The following is a 27005-nucleotide window of genomic DNA, read 5'->3' on the forward strand; positions in this document are numbered from 1 at the left end:
TACATATATGCCATTTATTGAAAAGAACAATGCAACCATTTGATTACCAGCTGCCCAGACAGAAAGGCTTTGAGACCTACACCTTTTCAACAACAGCAGGGTCCATTCCTTCCTGCTGTCTGTCACGCACAGAAACACTTATGTGGAGCTGCATAAGTGGGCATTCAAATGTTTTCAGAAATATTTATGCAGTATAATAAATATAATGTTTAATAGCCTATCTGCATCTTCTTTAATGCTAAATAATTTTCAGGCCTCAAACTGTTTTTGTATTGCGCTATATGTAATTTATCATTGTGTTTCTGGAGCCTGAATTTTTTGAACATATTTTATTAAAATAAAGACGTGCTAAGGATATACATTAAAATAATGGAGACAAGTAAGGGAAATTTTTGCATTTATCTTATGATGCTGTAATGTTCCTTTAATGGAAATAATTGAATATTCAAGAAATTATTTCTGTTAAAAGAAACCACCATGAGGCCTTTAGATCCAGAAGAGTATGAATGAGTGAGTATATAAAAAAAGAAATAACTACTGAAACCTAACGTCCTGAAATGGTTTTAAACCATGTCAGTTTACCCTTTACAGACCACAGAGGATACTTTTAGAAATTGTTGTTTTTCATTAAAAGTACTTTATATAAAAAAAAATTGTTACAATTCCCCAAAAACCAATGTGTTTACAATAACAGAGGTTAAAATAAGCATCCAGCTCTAAACTAGGCTGAGTAGAGGATGGCTGATGTAACTGATGGTAAGCTCATTAAAACTCCAGGGAGCGCTGTCGATTCGGCCTCGTCCTGCAAAATCGATCCTGTTGCAGGCACAACCAACAAGCTGATGTTGCTGAAACGCACACGGTGAAAACGCTGACACGATGGATTTTAATGTCAAGAAACTGGCGTCGGATGCAGGTGTCTTCTTCACTCGTGCTGTTCAGGTATGAAATGGCCCTGTGTTTCTGGTTACTTTACGGTAGTTGCGTTCAGCCATAAGTGCCGTGCGTGAAATGAGAGGGATGGATGTAACGTTACGCAGCAGCAGCAGCAGCAGCGGGCTCGAGTGGATGAATGAACCGCTTGGCTCTTTCGGCCTTACAGATCCAAACGCCGCTTTCTTCAGCCTAAATTTTAATGTATCTGTCATTGTTAAACCGAACAATTCTTATTTGTCATGTTGCGATGATCTGTATTTTCCTCTCTATTGTAAGCCGATAGACGCAAGCCCAACCCGTGTCTATTATTAATGACTGTTCATGTGACAGTCACCAGCTGAAGTCTCGCTCACAGACGAAACCCTGTTTACTACAGAACAGTGAATTGTTTTTCTTTTTTAAAATGCTGATGCGCATGTTATCGTTTGTCAAAAAAAGCTAAGTCTACTGAAATATAACTGAGTATAAAAATACACTTAGTTATATAGCCTACTGTATAACCAAGACATTAGACAGTAAACAGGTTGATCATCATTGACCAAATTTCAAAGGGACAGATCACCTCAACATGTCATAAACTCACCCGTGTTATTCTGAACCCATAGGACTTTGGTTCGAGCACGACAGAAGATGCTCTGCTACTGTTTATGGTTTGCAAATTGTTCTTTTTTGGAGCTTGGTCACCATTACCTTCCATTTTATGGCAAACAAGCGGTGCACAACATTGCTGTGAGGAAAATCACAATGGTTTTGGAACAACATGAGAGGGAGCATTTTCATTTTAATAGACCTTCTTATGCAGAACACTGAAAGATGTCTGGCCAGCTGTTGTGTATCTGTGTGACGCTGAATGCCCATCTGTTTCCATGTAGGTGGTTTGCATTTAAGCATAAAGGTTCCTTTCTATTAATTGCAATATTTGTAACTTATTATCTAGGCATATCCTTGAAACTGTAAGTTGTGAGTGACAGATGATATGTTCTATAAAATGCAAAAAAGGAAGATTACTTCTGATGGATAAACATTTTATGTAATAAAAAAAGAATAAAAATCCAACAGTGTAATTTTATTGATAATTAACTATAAACAGAAACTATGTAGCTAATGGTCCAAACTTCGAACTGAGGGGTTTTAAAGTGAAAATACTTAGAAAGTACGACATCAGGTTTAGCATTTAAAAATTCAAAAATAAAATATTTTTTTAAAATACGTAAGTGGCATTGAAATACGGATATTTATCTAGTTATTTTTCTTCAGCGCATTTTCTATACTCCGTATGTATACTACAGTATTTACACAGTGTGACCGGCAGTATATTCTCAAAACATTATGCATCATATTCATATTCGTGCCACATCCCTGGATATCACAAGATACTGTGCAGACACCTCTGTCAGGGTGAAGACCACCCATATATTCTGGCTCATGGATGACACATTCAAAGCTGCTGATGTAGCGGGAATCCTTCATGCTGAGTCGCAGTGTGTGAATGTGATTATATGTCTTTTCCCTCTTTCACCTCAGGCCTGAACTTTATGTGCTGTCAGCATGGGTCTTTCCTGTATGTGAGTGAAATATTAAACACCAGCACCATATTTTTTTTCACATTTTCGGAGGAAATCTTTGCTGCGGGTCCACCAGCTTGCCAGAAGCTTCCTGTTTATCAATGAGACTCATAGGGCACTTGTTCAGCTGTTAGCTACTGATCTTTAGCAATGGCTGACATTTTAGCCTGCATGTTTGGATATCAAGTGAATACCAACTGCAAAGGCACGCTTTTTGGATTAAAATCTACCATGTCCTGTCATCGTCTTTTTTAGAAAATGACTTTATATTTTTGTTGCACTCAAAATTGTCTGATTTATAGCATTATTATCTGCTTGATGTGAACTGTGAAACATTGTCTAAACAATAATACAACCTAAAAGGGAATAGTATAATGCCAGCAAATCATGTGAATCGCTTTAAGAGTATGTCTCCTCGTCTTGCTGAGAATGTTGAGTCTTTCAAGAGTACAAGATTACTGCTCATTCATTATTACGGTTAAATATTTTCCATTACATGTTGAATTGTTGTTGTTTTTTTATGATCTCCAGTACACAGAGGAGAAGCTTGGCCAGGCAGAAAAGACTGAGCTAGATGCCCACCTGGAGAACCTGATTGCTCGAGCAGACTGCACCAAAAACTGGACTGAAAAGATCTTCAGACAGACCGAGGTGCTGCTTCAACCCAACCCAAGTACGAATCGACTAGATGTTTCAAATTTTCCTTTCTTCTGCGTCTACCTAAACCTCTAAATTATATTTTGGTATTAGACATCGTTTGAAATGTGTGGTCTTGTCTCCTAAATGTTGAGCCCAACCAGAGGTCCTGTATGTTGAAAAAAGTTTCATGTTGTTGACATTTACCATAAACATGATGAACAGGAACATCCCTTGACTGTTTGTTGATATCAGTCTGCTTTATTGCACATGCATCAGGAAATATGATGCCTAACAACCATCTTAAAACAGTGGTGCTTGAGTGTCACTATGTCAGGTATCACATTATATGAATGGACTGTTTTGTCTTTGCACCCTTGATTTTTATTTTCCATCTTCTTGCTGCGGTAGTTTCACTAATTCTAAGAGTAAACAAATGTTTTACAAGGGTGCTGAGATAAACAGTTCAAATCTGAGCTATTAATCGTTACTGTGCCCTTGAGCAGGAGACTGTACTGTAAGGCACTTACATTACTGTTCAAATGCTTTATATTAAATATATTCTAATAATTATATCAGAATCATTTCTGAAGGATCATGTGACACTGAAGACTGGAGTAATGGCTGCTGATTAAGCTTTGTCATCCCAGGAAATATTACAAATGTACTAAGTTTTTAATCAAATAAATGCAGCCTTGTTGAGCATAAGAGACTTCTTTCAAAACATTACAAAAAATTGTACTAACTCCAAATGTTTGAACGGTAGTGTATATCACGACTCAAAAATCTGCATTTGCATTTTATGTTGGCAGTTCACAGTTAAATAAAAAACATGAAACATTTTATTTTAGTACTCGTTCTGTTATTATGTCTGATAAGGCCACAGGTTTGAGATGCTTTAGGGCTCATCTTTGATGGCAGTACCTTTCATGTACATATTTAAGCATTTCATGTAATTGCAAGAGGTACTTGTGGCCTAGGGACTGTGTACTAGTAAGAACACTAACCTGTTCTTTCTAACTTTCTCCATGCTCCAGTTGACCAAACTGGTAAGTGTGTCTCTACTCCCCATGCCCTGTGCTTTAGGTCTTCAGTTTAATTGATGTTTAGTATTAGACCCAGCTTGTGGAACTCACTCTTCTCACTGTTTTTGTTATGGACACAAGTTTAAAAACCTGTTCTTCAATCATCTGATAATCTTAACCAAATCTGGTTATCAGATAAGTGAGGCCTCTTCAATTGGATTAGTAAACATGATGGGAAAACAGTATTATTAGTATCAGTAAACATGATGGGATGTACTTGATTGCGTTTACTAGAGTAAACCTTGAATAAGGCATGATGTCTTTCTTTGACGTGAATCTTTGTTTAGGTGCCCGTATCGAAGAGTTCTTCTATGAGAAATTGGACAGAAAGCTCCCATCCAGAACCACCAATGCAGAGCTGCTGGGACAGTATATGCAGGATGCGGCAAAGGAATTTGGGCCAGGAACTCCATATGGTTTGTACAAGCAACCAGAACAAAATTAATATAATGCAGCTTTTTTTAAATACATTTTTTTTTTTTTTTTGGAAAACACACAGAAAAGGGAAAAAGTTATTTTGTTCAGATAAAATGGCTACATATATCCTAACTTAGAAATAATAATAAGCAGTTTGCTCATAATGAAAAAGTATCTTTTCCCATTAGAAGCCAGTGCACATCAATTTACTGAATTCACAAATTCTATAAACAAATTCTCATCATTTTTATTGTTTATTTATTTACTTAATACACCATATGAGGCAGGATTGCCACTGCCCATTCTCCCTTTTTCCTGTTTGCACTGTTTGGCTTCTGACATGACAAATGAAAAATGGAGCATTCCCTTTGTATTATTTTTGACCAGTGCTTATGTTCAAGTTAATGTTTAGCTGCATGGTGAATGTCGTTAGATGGCGCACTTTCCTTTTCGAAACAGGTGGAACATAAGGTTTGTTGGCAAATAGCTCTTCTTGGATGCTTTTAGGTTAGAATTTACTGAGAGAAAGGGTATTAGATCCTGTTTTTTTTTCTCTCCGTTATTACCAGGTCATAACATTTGCTTGTATTATTTTATATTAGAACTTTATGTATTAAAAGCATAAGAATGCTGGTTGAAAAAGATTTATGACAATCAAGTCACACTCTTAGATATGTCAACATTCCTAAAAAAAATGAATCGCAATAATTACCAGGGTAATTATGACATCATGAATGTATATTTAATTTACAGAGAATCGAAGCAGCATCAAAGCATCTGTCTAAACATGCCTTGTGTGAGGCAGAGTGTTTAGGTCTCTGATTGATAAAGATGCCTACATCAGAAACTAGTTGAGATGAATCTATAATCTTATATTCTTAATGTTCCACTTCCATCTGAATGAGTTTAAAGTATGCAAACCAAATTATTTGGCGCAGTCAGTAATTCATGGGATGATTCTGGTTAGTTAATCATGTTTGAAAATGATTTGACAGAAAAAGATTGTAATATAATGTTTTGCCTGTGTTTTCAGGTAGTACTTTGATCACTGTTGGAGAGTATCAGAGGAGATTGGGTGGAGCAGAGCGGGAATTCTTACAGACGTCAGCCATCAACTTCCTCACTCCTCTGAGGAACTTTCTAGAGGGGGACTGGAAAACCATTTCTGTGAGTGAAATTTACAATCTCTGTCTCAAGTGGTTTACATTCCTCTGAAATGTAAATCAATACACAATTCACTCTTCAAATCTGCTAGATACAAAACCTTTGTAGGAAGAGGATGACAATGTAGGTTTTGCACATTCACAGGGATTAATGTTATCTGTTACTACAACGCATTTCCTTTAGTTGCAGTGAGTCTACGGCGGTTTTCCGTCAACTGGAAAAAATTAGGGGAAAAGAAACCGATAGCGCACTTGTTGTTCTGCCTGAAATCATAGCTGCCACAGATGCAGCTGACAGTGATGCCGCTCGCATCATTCACAGTCGGGTTTTTGGCAGAGAACACAGTGCAGAACTTGAATTTTGGCATGGGATTGCGGCTGTTGTTAACAATTCGACTCATTCCCACAGGTTCTACGCTTATAACGCAATGACAGATGAAGGAATGGTTGCCGTGATTTTGCCAAGATATGTTCCTGGATCAACATCTTTTGATGATCCTGGATTAACCCAATCCCTACCCCTAAACCTAACTTTACCCATAATTTATTCCTAAAATCAGTGGGAAATGATATCTGATTAACAAGGGTGTAGAACCACCTAACCCTGATTTTGAGCCTAAAACAGATATTTCCTGAAAAGTTATATCTAAATTCTGATTGGTTGATTGGGCTTTTGTTCCAACAAGGATGTTGATCCAGGAACATGTTGTACTTGGTGAAATCATGCTTACCATGAAGGAATATATCATTTGCATGTGCTTTTGAGTCTTTTGAAATCACTTGCGCGCTCTCATTTTCTGTCTGCCCACAGATCGCGATAAGGACAGTGACTGCTTTTAATAGTTAAGGGAGTTTGCAAATATGATATTGACTTAATACAATAGTCCAGTTAACAAGTACTGCCTGATTTTGATCTATTTCTTCAATGAAAATAGTTCAAAATAACAGCTCAGCCTCTTCAGATGTCTAAAAGAAAACACAGCCGAGTTACATTCAATTAATGAAAGTGATATATATAGCACAGTTAAAATTACAACCAAATACATAACAAATGCTTTAGTATGTTAACACATCAAAATAAGTGTACTTCTTTAAAGCACAACAAAAGATTATTTGATTTAAAATGAGTGTTAAGAAACATCATCATGAAAGTGTATTCCCTTGTCATAGGCTGAAGTGGTCTTTTAGTTCATTAATATTGTATTATCTTTTAAAAAATAAGAGTACAAGTGCACATTCAAGTACAATTAAGTACACTCCCTCTCTCACAAAAGTCTGTTCTGTTATCAGAAAGAGAGAAGGCTACTTGAGAACCGGCGTCTTGACCTGGATGTTTGCAAAGCTCGGCTCAAGAAAGCAAAGTTAGCAGAGGCCAAGGCTGCTGTAAGTTTTATTTTCACTTTATTTCTTCATCATCGTTACATGTCTTCCTCCTCTCATATTTTTTAATTTCCTCCACCATCCTCTCATCAACAACTAAAGCACTATATTTATTGTTGAATAATAGGTTTTCTCGATTCTTGATTATAGATTCAGTCTCTATAATGTCCTCCTTTCTGTGAGCCTACTTTGCTCTGATTGGTCAGATGGCCCAGTCTGTTGTGATTGGTCTACCATGTACAGTGTGTGTCGCAATGATACAATGACATAGTTCTGTATTTTGGAGCAAGTGTCCTGCATTGAACTCTGCAATATTAGAGAAGCAGTCGTCAGTAAAATGAAGGGAACACACAAAAAAAGATTAGGGTTGTACTGCTGTGGTACAGTGGGAAAACTTTGCAGCCTCGTCTTTCGGAAATTAAAATTAAACTAATATACTATCACTGTATAGGACACAGCGTCTTCGCGACATGAACAAGCTACAGTGTTTGAGGACAGGGTCAAGTTGTTCACAGCCGGCCAACGTAGAACATACATTATGCAAATGTTTTACCCTGTGATGTGTATCCATCATGGAAGTGGGATTCGAGTTCCTGATGATTCCTTTAGGCTGTTCAGAGTCAATTCTTTATGTTAGGGAGACAATAACTATATTTATCGTGAACATTCGGCTTTACAACTTTGCAAATCGTTTACATTCACATACGGCTACATTGCATACTGCATGAAAGGCAATATTGGAAATGGCATAGGAGTACTTTAACCATAAAATGGACTGATTTCTTAACAAACAAAGTATTTCTGAATGCTTCATTGGTGTGTAAATAAAATTCACATGTTTAAATTCACACCAATCAGTTATTTGTAACACTTTATTTAGGTCTCACTGACTTAACGTAAATTAAGATATTCATGAAGCAGATTTGAAGTTCTGTCTGGGAATTCAATTCAAGTTTATTTGTATAGCGCTTTTTACAATACAAATCGTTACAAAGCAACTTTACAGAAAATTATGTTTCTACAATATTTAGTAATAGCTTACAAGTGGTGACTGTCAGTTTGTGCACGTATGACAGGATTTTTAGAAAAATTAATACAAGACGTAGTCAGCCAGACGATGAACATTATTAATATTATTAATAATTAATAAAAATATTGCTACAAGTGTGACTGCATCATATAATAATTTATTATATGATGCAGTCACACTTGTAGCAATATTTTTTAGTTCTGTTCGTTGATTCAGGGCTAGCATCATCTGAGGTCCTCTGAGGGTCAGCATCATCTCTTCTCAGGTGTTCTGGATCCAGACTGGAGCTTGTGTAAATCCTAGTTACAAAACAAAGAAACAAATAGAGACATCATTAGCATAGCTGCTGATCCAACAAAGTAAAATTAATTAGTTTAACCCAAGCTAAAGAATAAGAATGCACATTTGATCAGATGCAACTACACTCACAATTTAAGAGATACATTATTCGAATGCTTGGCGAAAGAGATGCGTTTTTAATCTAGATTTAAACAGAGAGAGTGTGTCTGGACCCCGAACATTATCAGGAAGGCTATTCCAGAGTTTGGGAGCCAAATGTGAAAAAGCTCTACCTCCTTTAGTGGACTTTGCTATCCTAGGAACTACCAAAAGTCCAGCGTTTTGTGACCTTAGGGTGCGTGATGGGTTGTAGCGTGGTAGAAGGCTAGTTAGGTACGCAGGAGCTAACCATTTAGGGCCTTATAGGTAAGTAATGATAATTTGTAACTGATACGGAAAGTAATAGATAGTCAGTGCAGAGACTGTAAAATTGGGGTACGGTAATATGATCATATTTTCTTGACCTGATAAGGACTCTAGCTGCTGCATTTTGGACTACCTGTAGCTTGTTTATTAATGAAGCAGGACAACCACCTAGAAGTGCATTACAATAGTCCAGTCTAGAGGTCATGAATGCATGAACTAGCTTTTCTGCATCAGAAACGTAAAACATGTTTCGTAGCTTGGAAATGTTTCTAAGATGGAAGAATGCAGTTTTTGTAACATGGGAAATATCATTTTCAAAAGACAAATTGCTGTCTAATATAACACACAGATTTTTGACTGTAGAGGAAGTAACAGTACATCCATCTAGTTGCAGATTGTAATCTACAAGATTCTGTGTAGTGTTTTTTGGTCCAATAATTAAGATCTCTGTCTTATCCGAATTTAATTGGAGAAAATTATTGGTCATCCAATCTTTTACATTTTTAACACACTCTGTTAGCGTAGATAATTTAGAGGTTTCATCTGGTCACGTTGAGATATATAGCTGAGTATCATCAGCATAACAGTGGAAGCTAATTCCGTATTTTCTAATAATATTACCAAGGGGCAACATGTATATTGAAAATAGAAAGGGACCTAGGATGGATCCTTGTGGCACTCCATATTTTACTAATGATCTATGGTGTCGAACGCAGCACTAAGATCAAGTAAAACTAGAAATGAGATGCAGCCTTGATCTGACGCAAAAAGCAGGTCATTTGTAATTTTAACAAGTGCAGTTTCTGTGCTATGGTGGGGCCTGAATCCTGACTGAAATTCTTCATACAGATCATTTTTGTGCAGGAAGGTGCTCAATTGAGCAGACACAACTTATTCTAAAATTTTAGACATAAATGGAAGATTTGAAATAGGCCTATAATTTACCAGTTCACTATATCTAGTTTTGGTTTCTTAATAAGAGGCTTAATAACCGCCAGCTTGAATGGTTTTGGGACGTGACCTAAAGATAACAACGAGTTAATAATATTGAGAAGCGGTTCTTCGGCTACAGGTAACAACTCTTTCAGTAATTTAGTGGGTACAGGATCTAATAAACATGTTGTTGGTTTAGATACAGTGATAAGTTTATTTAGCTCTTCCTGTCCTATATTTGTAAAGCACTGCAGTTTATCTTTGGGTGCGATGGATGAAACTGAAGTGTTAGACGCTGTAGAATCTACATTCGCTATTGTATTTCTAATGTTATCTATTTTATCAGTGAAGAAATTCATAAAGTCATTACTATTTAACGTTGGTGGAATATTTGAATCAGGTGGCATCTGGTAATTTGTTAATTTAGCCACTGTGCTAAATAAAAACCTTGGATTGTTTTGGTTATTTTCTATGAGTTTGTGGATATGCTCTGCCCTAGCAGTTTTTGGAGCCTGTCTATAGCTGGACATACTGTATTTCAATGCAATTCTAAAAACTTCCAAGTTAGTTTTTCTCCATTTGCGTTCAAGACTACGACTTTCTTTCTTGAGAGAGTGAGTATTACTGTTATACCATGGCACAGTACGTTTTTCTCTAACCTTTTTCAATTTGATGGGGGCAACAGCTTCTAATGTATTAGAGAAAATAGTGCCCATGTTGTCAGTCATTTCGTCTAATTCATGTGTATTTTTGGGTACAAATAGCAGTTGAGATAGATCAGGCAGGTTATTTGCGAATCTGTCTTTGGTGACTGGAACAATAGTTCTGCCCAGACGGTAACGCTGAGACATATAGTTAATATCAGTGATATGCAGCATGCACGATACAAGGAAATGGTCTGTAATATCATCACATTGAGGTACGATATCTATAGCAGTAAGATCGATTCCATGCGATATAATTAGATCTAGTGTATGATTAAAACGATGAGTGGGCCTGGTGACATTTTGCTTGACTCCAAAAGAGTTTATTAGGTCAGTAAACGCAAGTCCTAATGCATCATTTGTATTATCAACGTGAATATTAAAATTTCTCATGATTAGCGCCTTATCAGCTGTAACCAGGAGGTCTGAGAGGAAATCTGCAAATTCTTTTAGGAATTCTGTATACGGCCCTGGTGGTCTATACACAGTAGCCAGAGCAAGAGATGCATTAGATTTCTTTTGCATGTCTGACAGTGTAACATCAAGCAGAAGTATTTCGAATGAGTTAAACCTGTATCCTGTTTTCTGGGTAACATTGAGAATATCACTATATATTGTTGCAACACCTCCTCCACGACCAGTCTGACGGGGCTCATGCTTATAACAGTAGTTTGGTGGAGTAGACTCATTTAGACCAAAATAATCATTTGGTTTTAGCCAGGTTTCAGTCAAGCAGAGTACATCAAAACTATTATCTGTGATCATTTCATTTACAATAACTGCTTTGGGTGTGAGTGATCTAATATTTATGAGCCCAAACTTTAAAGATTGTTTTTGTTCATTTACTTTACATGTTTCTGGTTTAATCACGATAAGATTTTTTCTATATCCTACATTAAATTTTATATTTTGACCTCACTATTCGGGGAACAGACACAGTCTTAATAGATTGTACAGCACAAGTACTTTTATCATTTAAGCGGGTGGAACAAAAGTCATCATAATAGTTATTTGAGCATTGTCTTACTAGTCACATGGAGCGAAGTGTCCTGGAGATGTTGTCTGAGAGCAGCTCCGCTCCGACTCATAATAAACATGTTGTTGGTTTAGATACAGTGATAAGTTTATTTAGCTCTTCCTGTCCTATATTTGTAAAGCACTGCTGTTTATCTTTGGGTGCGATGGATGAAACTGAAGTGTTAGACGCTGTAGAATCTACATTCGCTATTGTATTTCTAATGTTATCTATTTTATCAGTGAAGAAATTCATAAAGTCATAACTTTGCCCTCTGAGTCAGGGGGCAAAAGCAAACATCTTGATGATACAAATGACCCTTTGCTTTTTCCTTTTATGCCTTTCAGTGATTGAAGATTTTGTTAGTTAACGGAGAGGGCTGAGTCACATGCTGTTTTATCATGTTTTCTTTTCTTTTTTTCCTGCATGGTTGATATTGTATGCTTATACACCCATTTAGGTGTGATTTCCGTCCTGACACTTATCAAGTATTACAGGGGTCATTTAATGGCGGTGCATAACCAGACCAATGTTGCCTCTTTTCTAATCTCTAAGAGGAACCTGGTTGTTTATTTGTCTGAGTGTGTGTGTGTGTACAAGGAAACACAATTGTGACTCCATCATCATATTTGCCCTGTGTCTGATATTTTCCATTTCCATGTATTCACTAACTCGTCTCTCTGTTGTCATTTGCGCAGTGTGAGGGAGATGTGAGTATCTGTGTTTGTGTGATTTAATGCTTTTCATCCTTTGCTGCTTCCTGCAAGCAGTTACTTGTACAGGCCTGAAAGCTGACCTACTGTATCAGCCACCTCTACCTTGATTTAAAAAAAAAAATAAATAAATCTGTCTTTTTGAAAAAACTTTCAATGTACTGTATATTATAGAGCAGGATTTCCCAACCGGATGTCCTTAAAATCCATGATGAAAGTGGAGGGGATTTGTGAAGTTCAAATGATAAAAATGTAAAAAAAATAAATAGAAGAAAAAAAAGAAGCTAAGCTATAAGATAAAATAGCCTAATTTAACTGAATAGCGTCTATGTTTTTAAAGTGCATAATATATACATGTGCACACATATACAGTCATACTGTATATTTGATTGTATGTATGTGTATATATAATATTAATGACTTATTTTATGTGTCTCTGTTATGTATTGTATAAGAATCTGGTCCACTTTGGCTAATTTCAACAGCATTTGGAGACCAGAGCATTGTGCTCTTCACGATACACAGCAGTGCAAAGGGTACCACGAAAAAAACTGCTCTTGTTCTATTTTATACAGTACAACTGTACTAAAATAAAACATTACTGTGTATATATTCCTGCAAAACAGTGACAAATGACAATTAAATTGTGATTTTTATTTTTTATGGTAAGTAGTTCCTTTCTTTAACCCTTAAGCACTAAAACAAGATCATCCAAGTATAAAAAACGACTTAAAAAAATCTAATGAAAATTAAGAGTAAAAACATCTTAATAAATGATCATGCTTTTATTTTATAAAATTTTTATATTTTAATGAATTTTATCATTTTATTTATTTTGGTTTGGAGTGCAAAGAAGTGATGCAAAAGATCTACTGCTACAGTCCTAATTTGCCTGTTTTTTTGTGTGTGTGTGGGAGAGGTTACAGGCTGGTTTGTCAAATGTTTTTGTTGTTGTTTTAATGTGGAAATATGAAAATAGTGTTGTCTGCTGGGTTAGTTCATGAGCACACATGATTCTTTGTAAAACTCTGTTTCCCCCCCTCCACCTGTAGGCTGCGCCTGACTTTCAGGAGACTAGGCCGCGCAATTATGTTCTGTCGGCCAGTGCATCTGCGGTAAGAAGACTGCAGACCCTTAGCATTAGAAGTCTTCCCCCACACACTCTTTCTTTTTCTTTCTCTCTCTCTCTCTCTTTCTACATGACCTTTATTTGTACATGCGATATTTCCCCACCAATATTTGTACCAACCCTTGTAAATTTAGATTAGCAGAATGTCCCCCTACAGTCCTGGTACAGCAGTATGCTCTTATTGTGGATAAAAAGCATCAGCTAAAGCACAAATTAATAAATAAACAAGTACCCATTATTACACCCAAGAGCTTTTGGACCAGGTGTCATCCTCTACCCTTTGACATTACCTGGAATCTCAGATGTTTGAAATGTGCAGGTGGCCTCACTAAAACTGTTCCATCGTCCCACCCTCTTACTTTTTCATTCCACGCAGTGGGTTAGTGAAGTTGACGATTCATCTCTGAGTGACAGAGAAAAGGTTGTATGAACTTGAATCTGAAGTGAAGCCTTAATATAAAGCCCTACAAGAGTAGTAGACTTATAGACATGCAATATTTATTGTGTGTGTTTTGTTAGCACAGCTCAGTGATTGACGATTGCATCTCCTTTCAAGATTTGTCTGTGTTGTCGACCCATTATTTAAATCTAGTTCTGCTTTCCTCTCTGTCTCTGTTTGTTAGCAGGGATGGGCAGTATTTCAAATACATGTATTTGAAATACAATGTACTATTTTGTATTTAAATACATTTAATCTTATTATTTTTGCCAAACTACTTTTAGTATTTTAGTATATAGTATTTTGTATTTCAAATACATGTACCATATTTGAAATGCTGCCCATCCCTGGTTGTGAGTTTACCACCGTAACACTGTATTATTTCCATCTCCCGTCTTGCAGTGTTGTGTGCCTGTGTGCCTTTCCCTGTGTGTTTGAATAATGTTTTGGTAAAAACGGATGCAATACATGTGTGTTTAGTTGATTAGTCCCAGTAGTACATAATGCTGGTTTGTTGTTTGTGTGTTATATACAGTAAAGTTCAAAAGTTTGGACACCGCTATTTTATTACACAACATTCTGGAATGTTCAATTCTGAAAATAGATTTTAAGCTTGTCCAAATTTTTTTACTGGTTCTGTAATATATTTGATATTATGATATTGACATGTTATTGCACAAGTCAAAACATGAAAATCCTCTGTGATGAACATTTGCAGATGAATGCAGGGGGTGGAAAACTTTGCTTTTATCCCTTCACTTTAATTTAAAATATGTGTGTGTGATCACTTATTTTTCATTGTAGTTGTTGTGTCACCGTACATTTAAATAGGGTCTTGACATTACAGAGGCTTCAGGAGCCTGTGCTTCCCATGTGTCTGATTACATTAGAATGTCTCTTTCATTCTTAAGATCCCATGATCCAGTGATGTCATTTCCTTTCATTTACATGTGAAATTTAGTGCGTGGGTTTTATTTGGGTCTTTATTTGTAAAGAGAGGGTTTGTGTTATGTTGTCATCACTGTTCTTCTCTTGTCGTTATGCTACATGTTCCAGCTGTGGAGTGAGGAAGTGGATAAAGTGAGTATCTGGCAAGATCCACTTCCTTTGCTGCTGTATGAACACATCAGAAAATGTAGTAATAATGTAGCAATGCATATTATTTTGCGTAATAAATGTTTACCTAATAACAGATGTAATATATGTGAGCAATTATATTTTTTTGCTTGAATTTCCATCTGTACTGATTTCCATCTGTCAATATTTAAGAAGAAAATCAGGCTTAACATACCTAGCCAACAATACAGATTTCTGCAACTCTTAAACTGTTCTTGCATTATAATGACTACAACGCTGAGAATGTTGGATATAAATCGAACATCATAATATCTGACTGTCCAGACATATAGAAATATAAAGCAGTCAGAATGTGCTCTGAAATTTTTTTAAGAAAGGTATTTAAAAAAAAATCAAGGCTACATGGTCATAATTTATGAGTGGATACATTTACCTTTAGCCAAAAGAGACATTTTTTGTTACAGCATGCTACAAAACCCAGATATTTCTTTGTGTTTTCTGCTAGTGCTTGGTTAGCAAGAAATGCTGCTTTCATCATTTCATCCTTATTATAAATGTTATAATAAATTTTATTAATTTGAGAATATTTACAAATGACATGGACTACAGAGAAACATTGAAATTATATTATTTTTCTGACGTTTATGATCTCAGACAGCTAATTTAGCCCACTATAAATAGTTCTGGTGTCTGCCTGTCAGTAAGTTTACATGTGCACCAATAATGTGTCTCTTTCCAATTAGGGCTGGGCGATATATCTAACGATATGATAATGCGCATGTAGTCAGTAAATCTGGTTCGGTGATCAGAATCAGAATCAGAATCAGAATGAGCTTTATTGCCAGGTATGTTCACACATACGAGGAATTTGTTTTCGTGACAGAGCTCCGCAGTGCAACATAACAGCGACAGAACAAAAAACACAATAAGGAATAAAAAATAAAAAAAAAATACAAATAGGTGGGTAAGGATTGACAATATACAAATTGACAATGTATGGCAGGTATATTAAAAAGAGCATTTATGTATGTACATGTATATTATGTGGAAAAATTGTAACTGTACGCTAAGTATGTGTGTTTGGATAAATAAGTGTATGTGTATATAAATATAAATATAAGTAGTATAGTGTGTTCCATGTATGATTACCGCTAAATCGCCATCACCTGCTTTCAAATGGAGCGGCATTTAATAGACAGAGCTGTAGATTACTGACAAGCTACGCAATATCGCGTTCAGTATCGAAGGCGCTATTTCCAATTATCAGAGAAAGGACTTAATCGCTGTGAGATGTTTACATGACATGAGCAAACCTCACTCCAGTTAACATGCGATTTTAATTATTCTGAATACTTGCTAAGAAGTATGGTAATTTTTACCATCATTCGCGTACTCTATAACACAAATGATTAATTCATACATTAGACATGTTACTGGCCATTGTCCACTTACATCAAATGCAAAATATGACTACTGACATGTATATTGGAAGGTTATTTGGCGACGCGTCTAAACTTTGTTTGTTATAATGAGAGGATTTGCGAGCTTGCATAACTCTGAACAAAACTACAGTGTTTTGAAGGGGACACTCATAGTTAAACACGTCTGATGGACCATTGCATTCAAGAAATGACCAGATATGTTTGTGATTGGCTACATCGTTGTACAACACGTTGTAAATATAAAACCTTAGAATCGCTCCTGAGTGTAAAGTAGGATAATATCAGCTTTAGGGAGTAACTATTTACATGTAAAGGAATTTCGTTATTAATTACAAAACAAATGTAATTGAAATTGTAATGTAGAAAAAACGTGTAATTAAATTAGTTACTTATGAAAATGTTAATGATTACAAAGGGGTCACTTTCTTTTTTCCTTTTTTTTTTTTTTGTTTTTTTTTTTTTTCTTTTTTTACACACCCACAACCACATACAGATTTGATTTCTTTCATAAATTGCAGTGACTGCTTTAAAATATGAGACCCCAATGTCTCAGGAGTTTAGTATAGAAAATAGGACACATTCTTATTCAATAACATTATTTCATTAATAGGTTTTATTTCCTATTTGGTTTTATTTATATATATATATATATATATATATATATATATATATTTATTTATGTTTATTTATATTTTTACTGTTCCAAGGCATTGTTAGATTCCAGTGTTTCCTGTCATAGCTTGCAAATATTTGAATCTATATATCTATCTAAATATTATCATAGCTATTAAACTATTTCTTGTTATAATTTTCAATCTGTATTTACCCTCAGAATGACCAGAATGAAGTAATTCTGTTTTTGTGGTAGCCGTGCTTTAAATTAGTTTAACCTTAATTCAATGATGAAGGATTTTAAAGTCTGACAGTAATTATTTCCAGACAATATTAATTCCAGAAAAGTTGGGACGTTATGTGAAATGCCATAAAATGAAGAATATGTTATTTGTTCATTCTCTTTAACCTTTATTTAATTGACTAAAGTACAAAGAAAAAGTGTTTTCACTGGCCAACTTAACTTTATTTTGTAAATCTAAACAAATTTTGATTGCTCCAACACACTTCAAAAACTCAATTCTCAACATCAACATCAACTTTCCTTTTTATTACAGTGTTTTAATTGTGTAAAAGTGTTTAAACCTTTTGTCCAAATCTCACTTGATACAAGACTTTAGATGCTCAGCAGTCTGTGATCGTCACTGTCTGATTCTCCTTTTCATGACTGGTCGTACATTTTCAATAGGAGACAGATCGTTTAGCACATTAACTCTGTGTCTACGAGACCACGCTGTTGTAGCACATGCAGAATGAGACCTGGCATTGTCTTGATCTTATAACCATGGACTTTCTGTGAAAGATGTCATCTTGATGGCAGTATATGCCTCCATGTCAATGGTACCTTCACACATATTCCATCATGCTGTTTGCTCTGCTCCAGCCCCATACCATGACAGACGTTTGCTTTTGCATCTGTCGCTGGTAAAAGTCTGGATGGTCCCTTCGGTCTTCGGGACTGAGAACTCGACGTCCATTTTTCTCAGAAACCAGTTGAATTGTGGACTCATCTGAGCACAGCACACATTTCGGCTGTCTTTTTGACTCTCTGAGATGAACTTGGGCCCAGAGAACCCTGCAGCATCACTGCATATATCTGATTCATAGTTTTCTCCTAGAGGAACAGAGATTGAAGTTGCGTTTATTGTGTAAAAAAAAAAAAAAAAGCAGCAGACTTTAAGTGACAGCGGTTTTACTGAAGTACTGTGGTTATATTTAACACCGGAGCATGACTGATCACACACATTCACTGGGGGTTTCCTGCCTTTTCCTACAAAGACTGAGATTTCTCTGGATTCTCTTAATATTTTCAACATATTATGTATGATAGTTGGTGAAATACCTACATTCTTTGTGATTTTGCATTGAGAAATGTGATTTTTAATTAGTTTGACACTTCTCTCATGAAATTTGGCACAAAGTGATGAGCCATGATAAAGACTGAGAGGCTCATTTTATACCCAAACATGACACCCTTACATACTGTATTACCAGTTCACCTGCTTACTGTAAACGGTTTCAAAACTGTTTAATTTAGGATACTCTATAAACTTTTCACTATTATTTTTGCCTCTGTCACAACGTTTTTGGGAGTGTGTTGTAGCCATCAAAATAAAAATTTGTTTATGTTGGTAAGTGAAGACTGTGGAAGTCTTTTCCACATTAAATAAAAGTTAAACAGAAATAACAATTCACAGATTCTTGATTTTATTGCATTTTACAAAACTTCCCATTATAGGGTTGTTCATTTTAACCAGTTAACCATTAAATGACCATTAATAATTTTACAGTCAGTTAAATGGTTTAAAAAGACATTTATTTATGTTTCAATAATTTATCAAAATATTGAAAAAGAACGTTCCCCTAACGTTAGCTTTTGGTTCCCATTTAGTTATTTTTTTAGAGAACCAAATACTAACGCTAGGGAAATTTTCTTTTTAGGTAATATTTTTTTGTAACCATAAAATAACGGTCCCAGAATGAAGCAGAGTGGTTATTTTTAAATAACCTAAAAATAATGTATACAGAACTATATTTCCAATGAAAACGTCGTGGATGTTAATTTGTAGGGCTTATGACCTATATAGAGCCTTGAAATTCGTTTAATGCAGCATTTATTAAAATAAAGAAATTAGATCATTAAAAATGCGATTTAAATTATAATATTAAACCAGGGATAACAGAAAACATAAATTTGTGGGTTTGTTTAATCCTCATTTACTGCGCACCTCTGATCTGTACGCGCTTCTCCAGCACATGCTTTCACCAGTCTTCCACAATTAAAAAAATCATTTTTCATTTTACTGGCTGACTGACTCAGTCGTTTGACGATTTCTATTGAATTATTACTTAAAAATGTATATATTTATGAGAGTAAATATGGTTTCGGAGTGATTTAAAATGCCTAACTGAAGAGAGCATGGTGTTAAGCGAGAGGTTTTTGTTTACGGATCAAAAGAATGTCCCGCACAAACTGTACACTTCAGTGGTTTGAATGAATGTAATGTTACTGATATCCTGATATACTGAAGTCAAGTAATTTTTTATTTTTACATATGTGTGTGTGTGTCTTATTTTATGGACCACATATTGTGCTGAAGAAATGTAAAATCTAATCTAATCATAAACATACAGTCGTGGCCAAAAGTTTTGAGAATTACATAAATATTAGTTTTCAAAAAGTTTGCTGCTAAACTGCTTTAAGATCTTTGTTTCAGTTGTTTCTGTGATGTACTGAAATATAATTACAAGCACTTCATACGTTTCAAAGGCTTTTATCGACAATTACATGACATTTATGCCAAGAATCAGTATTTGCAGTGTTGGCCCTTCTTTTTCAAGACCTCTGCAATTCGACTGGGCATGCTCTCAATCAACTTCTGGGCCAAATCCTGACTGATAGCAACCCATTCTTTCATAATCACTTCTTGGAGTTTGTCAGAATTAGTGGGGTTTTGTTTGTCCACCTGCCTCTTGAGGATTGACCACAAGTTCTCAATGGGATTAAGATCTGGGGAGTTTCCAGGCCATGGACCCAAACATTCAACATTCTGGTCCCCGAGCCACTTAGTTATCACTTTTGCCTTAGGGCACGGTGCTCCATCGTGCTGGAAAGTGCATTGTTCTTCACCAAACTGTTGTTGGATTGTTGGAAGAAGTTGCTGTTGGAGGGTGTTTTGGTACCATTCTTTATTCATGGCTGTGTTTTTGGGCAGAATTGTGAGTGAGCCCACTCCCTTGGATGAGAAGCAACCCCACACATGAATGGTGTCAGGATGCTTTACTGTTGGCATGACACAGGACTGATGGTAGCGCTCACCTTTTCTTCTCCGGACAAGCCTTTTTCCAGAGGCCCCAAACAATCGGAAAGGGGCTTCATCTGAGAATATGACTTTGCCCCAGTCCTCAGCAGTCCATTCACTATACTTTCTGCAGAAGATCAATCTGTCCCTGATGTTTTTTTTGGAGAGAAGTGGCTTCTTTGCTGCCCTTCTTGACACCATTCCATCTTGCAAAAGTCTTCGCCTCACTGTGCGTGCAGATGTGCTCACACCTGCCTGCTGCCATTCCTGAGCAAGCTCTGCACTGGTGGCACTCCGATCCCGCAGCTGAATCCTCTTTAGGAGACGATCCTGGCGCTTGCTGGACTTTCTTGGATGCCCTGAAGCCTTCTTTACAAGAATTGAACCTCTTTCCTTGAAGTTCTTGATGATCCTATAAGTTGTTGATTAAGGTGCAATCTTAGTAGCCACAATATCCTTGCCTGTGAAGCCATTTTTATGCAACGCAATGATGGCTGCACGGGTTTCTTTGCAGGTCACCATGGTTAACAATGGAAGAACAATGATTTCAAGCATCACCCTCCTTTTAACATGTCAAGTCTGCCATTCTAACCCAATCAGCCTGACATAATGATCTCCAGCCTTGTGCTCATCAACATTCTCACCTGAGTTAACAAGACGATTACTGAAATGATCTCAGCAGGTCCTTTAATGACAGCAATGAAATGCAGTGGAAAGGTTTTTTTGGGATTAAGTAAATTTTCATGGCAAAGAAGGACTATGCAATTCATCTGATCACTCTTCATAACATTCTGGAGTATATGCAAATTGCTATTATAAAAACCTAAGCAGCAACTTTTCCAATTTCCAATATTTATCTAATTCTCAAAACTTTTGGCCACGACTGTATTAATGGACGGATTTAATTTTATTTAATCTTACATATGATGGTGGATGATGTGCTCAGATTATTAGGGTGGACTAGGGTAATGTGGGACACTTTTAGCCATTTTGACTTTTGCATCATTTTTCCATATGAAGACAAAAAGATACATCAAAATGTTATATCATTATGAAATCCCTCAGATGTTCCCTATCCAAATCAGAATAAATTTTTCAGATATTTTAATTAAATGGGAAATGGCACATCTATTAGTGCTCCTTCTGCCAAATCATTTAAGATTTTGTGGATTTTATAATGTGGGACAGCTCATGCTCAAATCTGGGACACTGTTTGACTTATAAATAATAAAAAAAATGTACAAAGTAAACTTCACATTTAACACTCCTGGTTAAATGTGCATACCCATTTTTTTCCAAAAGCTTGTGTTAATCAAACTGTAATGGGAAACACTCCATAACAGATGGACTCATCATGGTCCAGGATGCCATTGACCTGTAGTTGCTAAATTGCGAATCTGGATCTTAAAACAAATAATATTGCTGCATTATAACCCCCAAAATTGACAAAATTACATGTATGGCATTTAACCTTCTTAATGCATATTTTATCAGTTGAATAACATGGTATATGTGACTGTCCCACATTAGTCAAAACATGCTGTCCCACTTTTGAAACATCCTTTTCTAAAGTGGGACAACAAAGATTTCTTTAAATAGAAAATATTCTTAACACATTTTAAGAAAATTATTGCAAAATCTGATGTCTAAATTCATCACAAATATTGATAAAAATTGATTACAATTTAGAACATTGTTTTATTTATAACAGATTTATATCCTTAACATTAAATTAGTCTAAGTCCTATGTCAATGTCATTTCAGTGAACTTTACAAGAGGTACTTCCTGTTTGTTGATTTTCTTGGCCACATTTCTTACGTAATTTCCAGAAAGTGATTTCAATAAATTGACAACCCTGCTTGAATTCAACACCAATCATGTTCAGTTTAATGTTATCAAAGAAGAGATAAACGCACTGAAGCTTAGGTGTCCCACATTACACTAATCACCTCAGGACGCAAGGTAGCCTGCACAAACAACCGACACCCTGTACACCCCCTTGGGACCCCCCCACACCTGGCCTCCCAAACCCATCGCTCGACATCCCAAAAAAGGGACACCACCACCATCTCTCTGGAGAGAATGGTTATGGGACTCACCTCCTCCCTAGGATCCTCGAACAAATGAGAAAGGGCGTCAGGTTTAACATTCTTGGAGCCTGGCCGATATGAGAGGTAAAAGTTAACCCCCCAAAAAAAAGCCCAGCGGGCCTGGTGAGCTTTTAACCCCTTGGCAGAATGGGCAAATAGGGAAAACAGGAACACAAATGAAGCATCACACCAAGTCCACAGGGCCAAGAAAAACCTTTCAGTAGGAACCGATCCTAGCGCCATCAGTGACGCAACGTCAACGTCACACCAACCAGAGCGTCATTGGGGATGCAGCGTCGAAGGCCCACCGAACTCCCCAAATGAGAATGTTTAGCATGCAGAGAGGAGCTGGAGTAATGTATCTGGGTCCCAACAGAAATGATATAGCCAGGGCCGGAAGCAGAACCAGTAAAGTCTGGCAGGATGAAAAGGAACAAAAAAATAAGCACTTGGAGCCTAAAACAACATAAGGCAGGACCAAGGCAAACGAGACAAGATGGTCACCAGCCAAGCATTGCATGACATACAACAATGGTCTGATAAAAGACTGAGCACGAGAGGAACTAAAATAGGGGAGAGCTAATGAAGAAAGAGTGGCTTCAGTTGTGACAGAACACAGAATTAATGATAACAAGTGGGAGGGGGAAGACACCGCACTGACAGCAGAACACATGAGCTACCAAAACAAAACCAATGTGCTCAGAGACAAGGCACACAGATACCAAGACAAAAACACTGCAAATCAGACCGAAGTCATGACATTTTTGGCATGTAAAATTTATCCCCGGGAAACAAATTTTAGTATTCTTAACAGGTCACAGACACTTATCCTTTCTAATTTAATTCAATTCTAATTTAAAATAATCTTGTTAACGGTTAATAATCGGTTAACAAACGTCAGTTGTCGGTTACGAAAAATAACCAAAATGAACATCCCTACTTCCCAACTTTTTTGGAATTGGGGTTGTGGTGTTGAGCACTGCTGTAAGGTTAACCTTAAATGTTTGAAAATGACTAACATCAAATCATATGTAATCAATTACTTTAATAAAGTAATTGAAAAAGTTATACTACTTATGACATTTTAAATAGGATAACTTGTAATCTGTAACCTATTACATTTCCAAAATAACCTTACCAAGGCTGAGTAATTTTAACTATGTTTCATCTCCTTCATAAATGGATTACAATAAGGACCAGTTGTGCTAAATGGGGGAGTGGCGAGCAGTTAGAGCACATGTTGAGCCACGCGAGTCATGTGACGTGGTTTGAGGTTAAGGAATCTGGCCTTTTTTGTTCTGTTCATTTCTTTTCCCCTTTCTCTCCACATGGTTTCCTGTCCTTTCTCGAACTGTACCTTTCAAAAATGGCAAATCAAAAAATTTATTGTGTTGCTGAGAACTCTCTTACTATAAAACAAGAAAAAACAAGGTCATGTTTTCATGACGTTCTTCATTTGCTTTAACAAGAATGTCTTTATTGGTTAACAGAGACTGTTCCAAGTTGACTACACAAAATAGTTGAGCTATGTGGATGATGTGTCCTGTTGGTTTCCTTTTTTTTGTTTTTGTGGCACCACCAGGCAGAACACGAGTTGCGTGTGGCTCAGACTGAGTTTGACAGACAGGCAGAGGTCACGCGCCTCCTTTTGGAGGGGATCAGCAGCACACATGTGAGTTCCTGCGCTTCCCACACTCAGACTGCTGCTCTCTGACATTACACAAGCAAAATGAGTTTCAGTGCCACTGTTTAAAAGTTAGGGGTCTGTATGATTTAGATTTTTTTTTTTTAAGTAATACTTAATGAATACTGTTTATTATTCAGAAAACACACATTAAATTGATCAAAAGTGGCAGTAACAACATTTAGAATGTTATGAAAAATGTGTTTCAAACAAATGCTGTTCTGTCTATTCATCAAAGAATCCTGAAATGTATTGACAGCTTATTTATTGTATTATTATTTTTATTTTTTAATTGAAAACATCTGTGACCCCAATCTTTTGAACGGTTGAGTAGTATACCTTTTTCTGAATAAGGAAATAAGGAAAGAGACTTTCAAATTCTGCGATTCCATTGCAGGTGAACCACTTGCGCTGCCTGCATGAGTTTGTGGAGGCCCAGGCTGCTTATTACACACAGTGTCACAAGCACATGCAGGATCTTCAGAAAGAGCTGAGCAGGTGAGGTGCTGCAAACACCGAAATCAGCATAAACGGCAAATTGTTCTTCAATCCTAGAGCGACTGCAGTCAAATACAACCATGTTCTACAGGAGATGCCTGACAGTTTAGTAACTTTAGTCTATTTTGATATAAAGAGATGTGGCAAAAAGAGATGTGAGTAACAAGAGGGTTGCATAACACATTCCCCTTTATGTCAACTGCTTTTCTAGTGAAGAAAATCACAAGACTTCTTGAGCTAAATTTTGAGTTGATGTTTTTTTTCTTTCTACTTTTTCTTTCCTGTTCTTAGTGCAAACGGAGATACGTGAGTAACTTTTTCCATCACACTGAAAAAGGAACAAAGTTTGCCCACAAAATTTAAACAATTACATTCATGTGACAGGGATTTGAATTCTTTCACTTTTCTTGTAATATCCTTGTCATGAGCGAGCAACAGCCAGATATTTATAATTATATTTATTCAGACACACTTTGTCCATGGTTTTGAATATGTAAATCTGTTCCAGGTTTCCTAACGCTTTTGCTGTGAACGCCTCCACGTCAGGGGTTTCAGCAGACCCTTCTCCTGTTTCCACTGCCACCCTCCCTGGTTCTTCTCCACCTAGTCGTTCGCCAAACCCCTCCAATGCCCTCGAGTCCAGCACGCTGAAGATTGAGGAGGTGAAGCCTCCTGCCACTGGCACTCGCAAGGCCAAAGTGCTGTATGACTATGATGCTGCAGATACAAGTGAACTTTCACTTCTCGCTGATGAGGTAGGACATGAGGAAGTCTGTTTTCCTCTTAAACAGTCAGTAACATTCATTATATCAGTGTTGGTGATTTTAGTATGTACTATAATGAGAATGTATTTGATTTAAGCTGAACTACTTTTTGGGAAATGTTTACCTGTAATGTAAACTATGAAATCTGTGTAACTATTTAATTTTAAATAAATTGTATTAAAGAGTATTGTTTTCATTATAAGTATTTATAATGTAATAATTATACAAAAATATATATAGTTTTTTATTAATTACTTTCTTTGTAGTTCTCTGCATTGTTACTTAGGGATTTTTGTTTTTTTTTGCGTTTCTTGCCTATCATGGTCATGTTGACTTGCAGTCTCTGTGACATTGCCTTTTGTTTAATGAAATGGGCTGGTAACCTAAAGGTTTTAATTTTGAACCTTGTTTATAAACCTTTGCCATTTTCCCCATAGACAATCTCATATGATTCATCCTCACAGACCTGCATCTGTAAAACACGCCTATAAAACTAAATCCTGAAAAGACGTCAAAGGGGTGCCCGCAGATGTGTATTCGTTAATACACGTCTGTTAACCACTGTTTATACATGTCTACTGTTACGGTATATCTGAATGTAGTGAATGATTTTTGGAAGACTTTGCCCATTGCAACACAATCAGTCCACATCAAAATGTCTACTTCACAATTTTTTATTTCTCTCTGTTTCTTTCTGTAGCTTATTACTGTGTACACAGTGCCTGGCATGGACCCGGACTGGCTTGTTGGAGAGCGAGGCAACCAGAAAGGCAAAGTGCCTGTCACCTACCTGGAGCTCCTAAGCTAGACGCAGCCTCCTCTTCACAAATACAGTGTCACACTGAATTATGCATGAACAAATACTCATGAACACTCAGTGAATTTACCTGGTTTCTGTCTATTAAGTTTTTCTTCCCCTGTAATACCTAGATTCACATTTAGGTCTGTCCATGTTACTGTGCAGAAATATGTATTATTGTTTTTTTAGGCCCTAGTTATGTTCTGGGTGTATGTTGTTTCATTTGAAGACTATCCTGCATAAAGCTTTTCTTTAAGTAACTGTTTTTTCCCTTTATGATCCTGTGACTGCTAGATTTTTCTGAAGTCTTTCTTACCCTCCAAGTGAAGACAACAAACTGAAAAGCTTTCGTGTTGGAGCTGGATCTGAGTTTGTGTGTGTGTGTGTGTGTGTGTGTGCGTGTGTGTGTGTGTGCGTGTGTGTGCGTGCGTGCATGTGTGATCATGAAGACACTAAATATTTAGGCTTTGATTCTTTGCGTGTTGTCTCGCTCGTCATGCTTGTTTGTTTATATGGTGGTCTTGGATTGATATCAGCGTGTTTTAATCCAAATGAGGCATTTACCGTATTAAGTGCGGTTAGGATGTACATTATGTGATTAACTGTGATCTGTTCATATTCAAAAGACCTTCAGTGGTACTTATTCACATCCATATCCACTCAGTCAGCACCTTCCCATATTTGTCTTTGTGTTCTGTGCTTGTTCCAAATAGCGATGCATATCGAATGAATACAATATAAATATATAATAAAGATTTACTGGATCTTGATCTAGACGTTGTCTTTCTAATGGGGGTTGTCATCTAAAGTACTTAGTGGTGATACGTCAATGACTGGCTTATGCTATTTTGTATATTACGACTTAGGGAAAAAAAATCAATAATAA

At 36.4% G+C, this 27005-nt stretch overlaps 1 protein-coding gene across 5 annotated transcripts; it reads left to right on the top strand.

The window, feature by feature from the left end:
- The first annotated feature begins 762 nt into the window (after nucleotides 1–762).
- On the top strand, nucleotides 763–26889 carry LOC132139674 (endophilin-B2-like). 5 transcript variants are annotated; one of them, XM_059548203.1, is made up of 13 exons: nucleotides 763–942; nucleotides 3033–3174; nucleotides 4510–4638; nucleotides 5673–5806; nucleotides 7093–7185; nucleotides 13335–13397; nucleotides 13788–13832; nucleotides 14907–14930; nucleotides 23957–24046; nucleotides 24456–24556; nucleotides 24848–24862; nucleotides 25065–25311; nucleotides 26021–26889. In XM_059548203.1, exons 1-13 carry the CDS (start codon nucleotides 880–882, stop codon nucleotides 26126–26128), a joined length of 1254 nt encoding a protein of 417 aa, XP_059404186.1. In that variant the 5' UTR covers nucleotides 763–879; the 3' UTR covers nucleotides 26129–26889. The 5 variants fall into 5 exon arrangements, with proteins under 5 accessions (XP_059404186.1, XP_059404187.1, XP_059404188.1 ...); XM_059548204.1 differs by lacking the exon at nucleotides 13788–13832 and having other exon boundaries at nucleotides 765–942; XM_059548205.1 differs by lacking the exons at nucleotides 13788–13832; nucleotides 14907–14930 and having other exon boundaries at nucleotides 765–942.
- Nucleotides 26890–27005: the final 116 nt, after the last annotated feature.

The sequence above is a fragment of the Carassius carassius genome, chromosome 4 (genome assembly GCF_963082965.1).
Source record: "Carassius carassius chromosome 4, fCarCar2.1, whole genome shotgun sequence".
NCBI classification, from domain to species: Eukaryota; Metazoa; Chordata; class Actinopteri; order Cypriniformes; family Cyprinidae; genus Carassius; species Carassius carassius.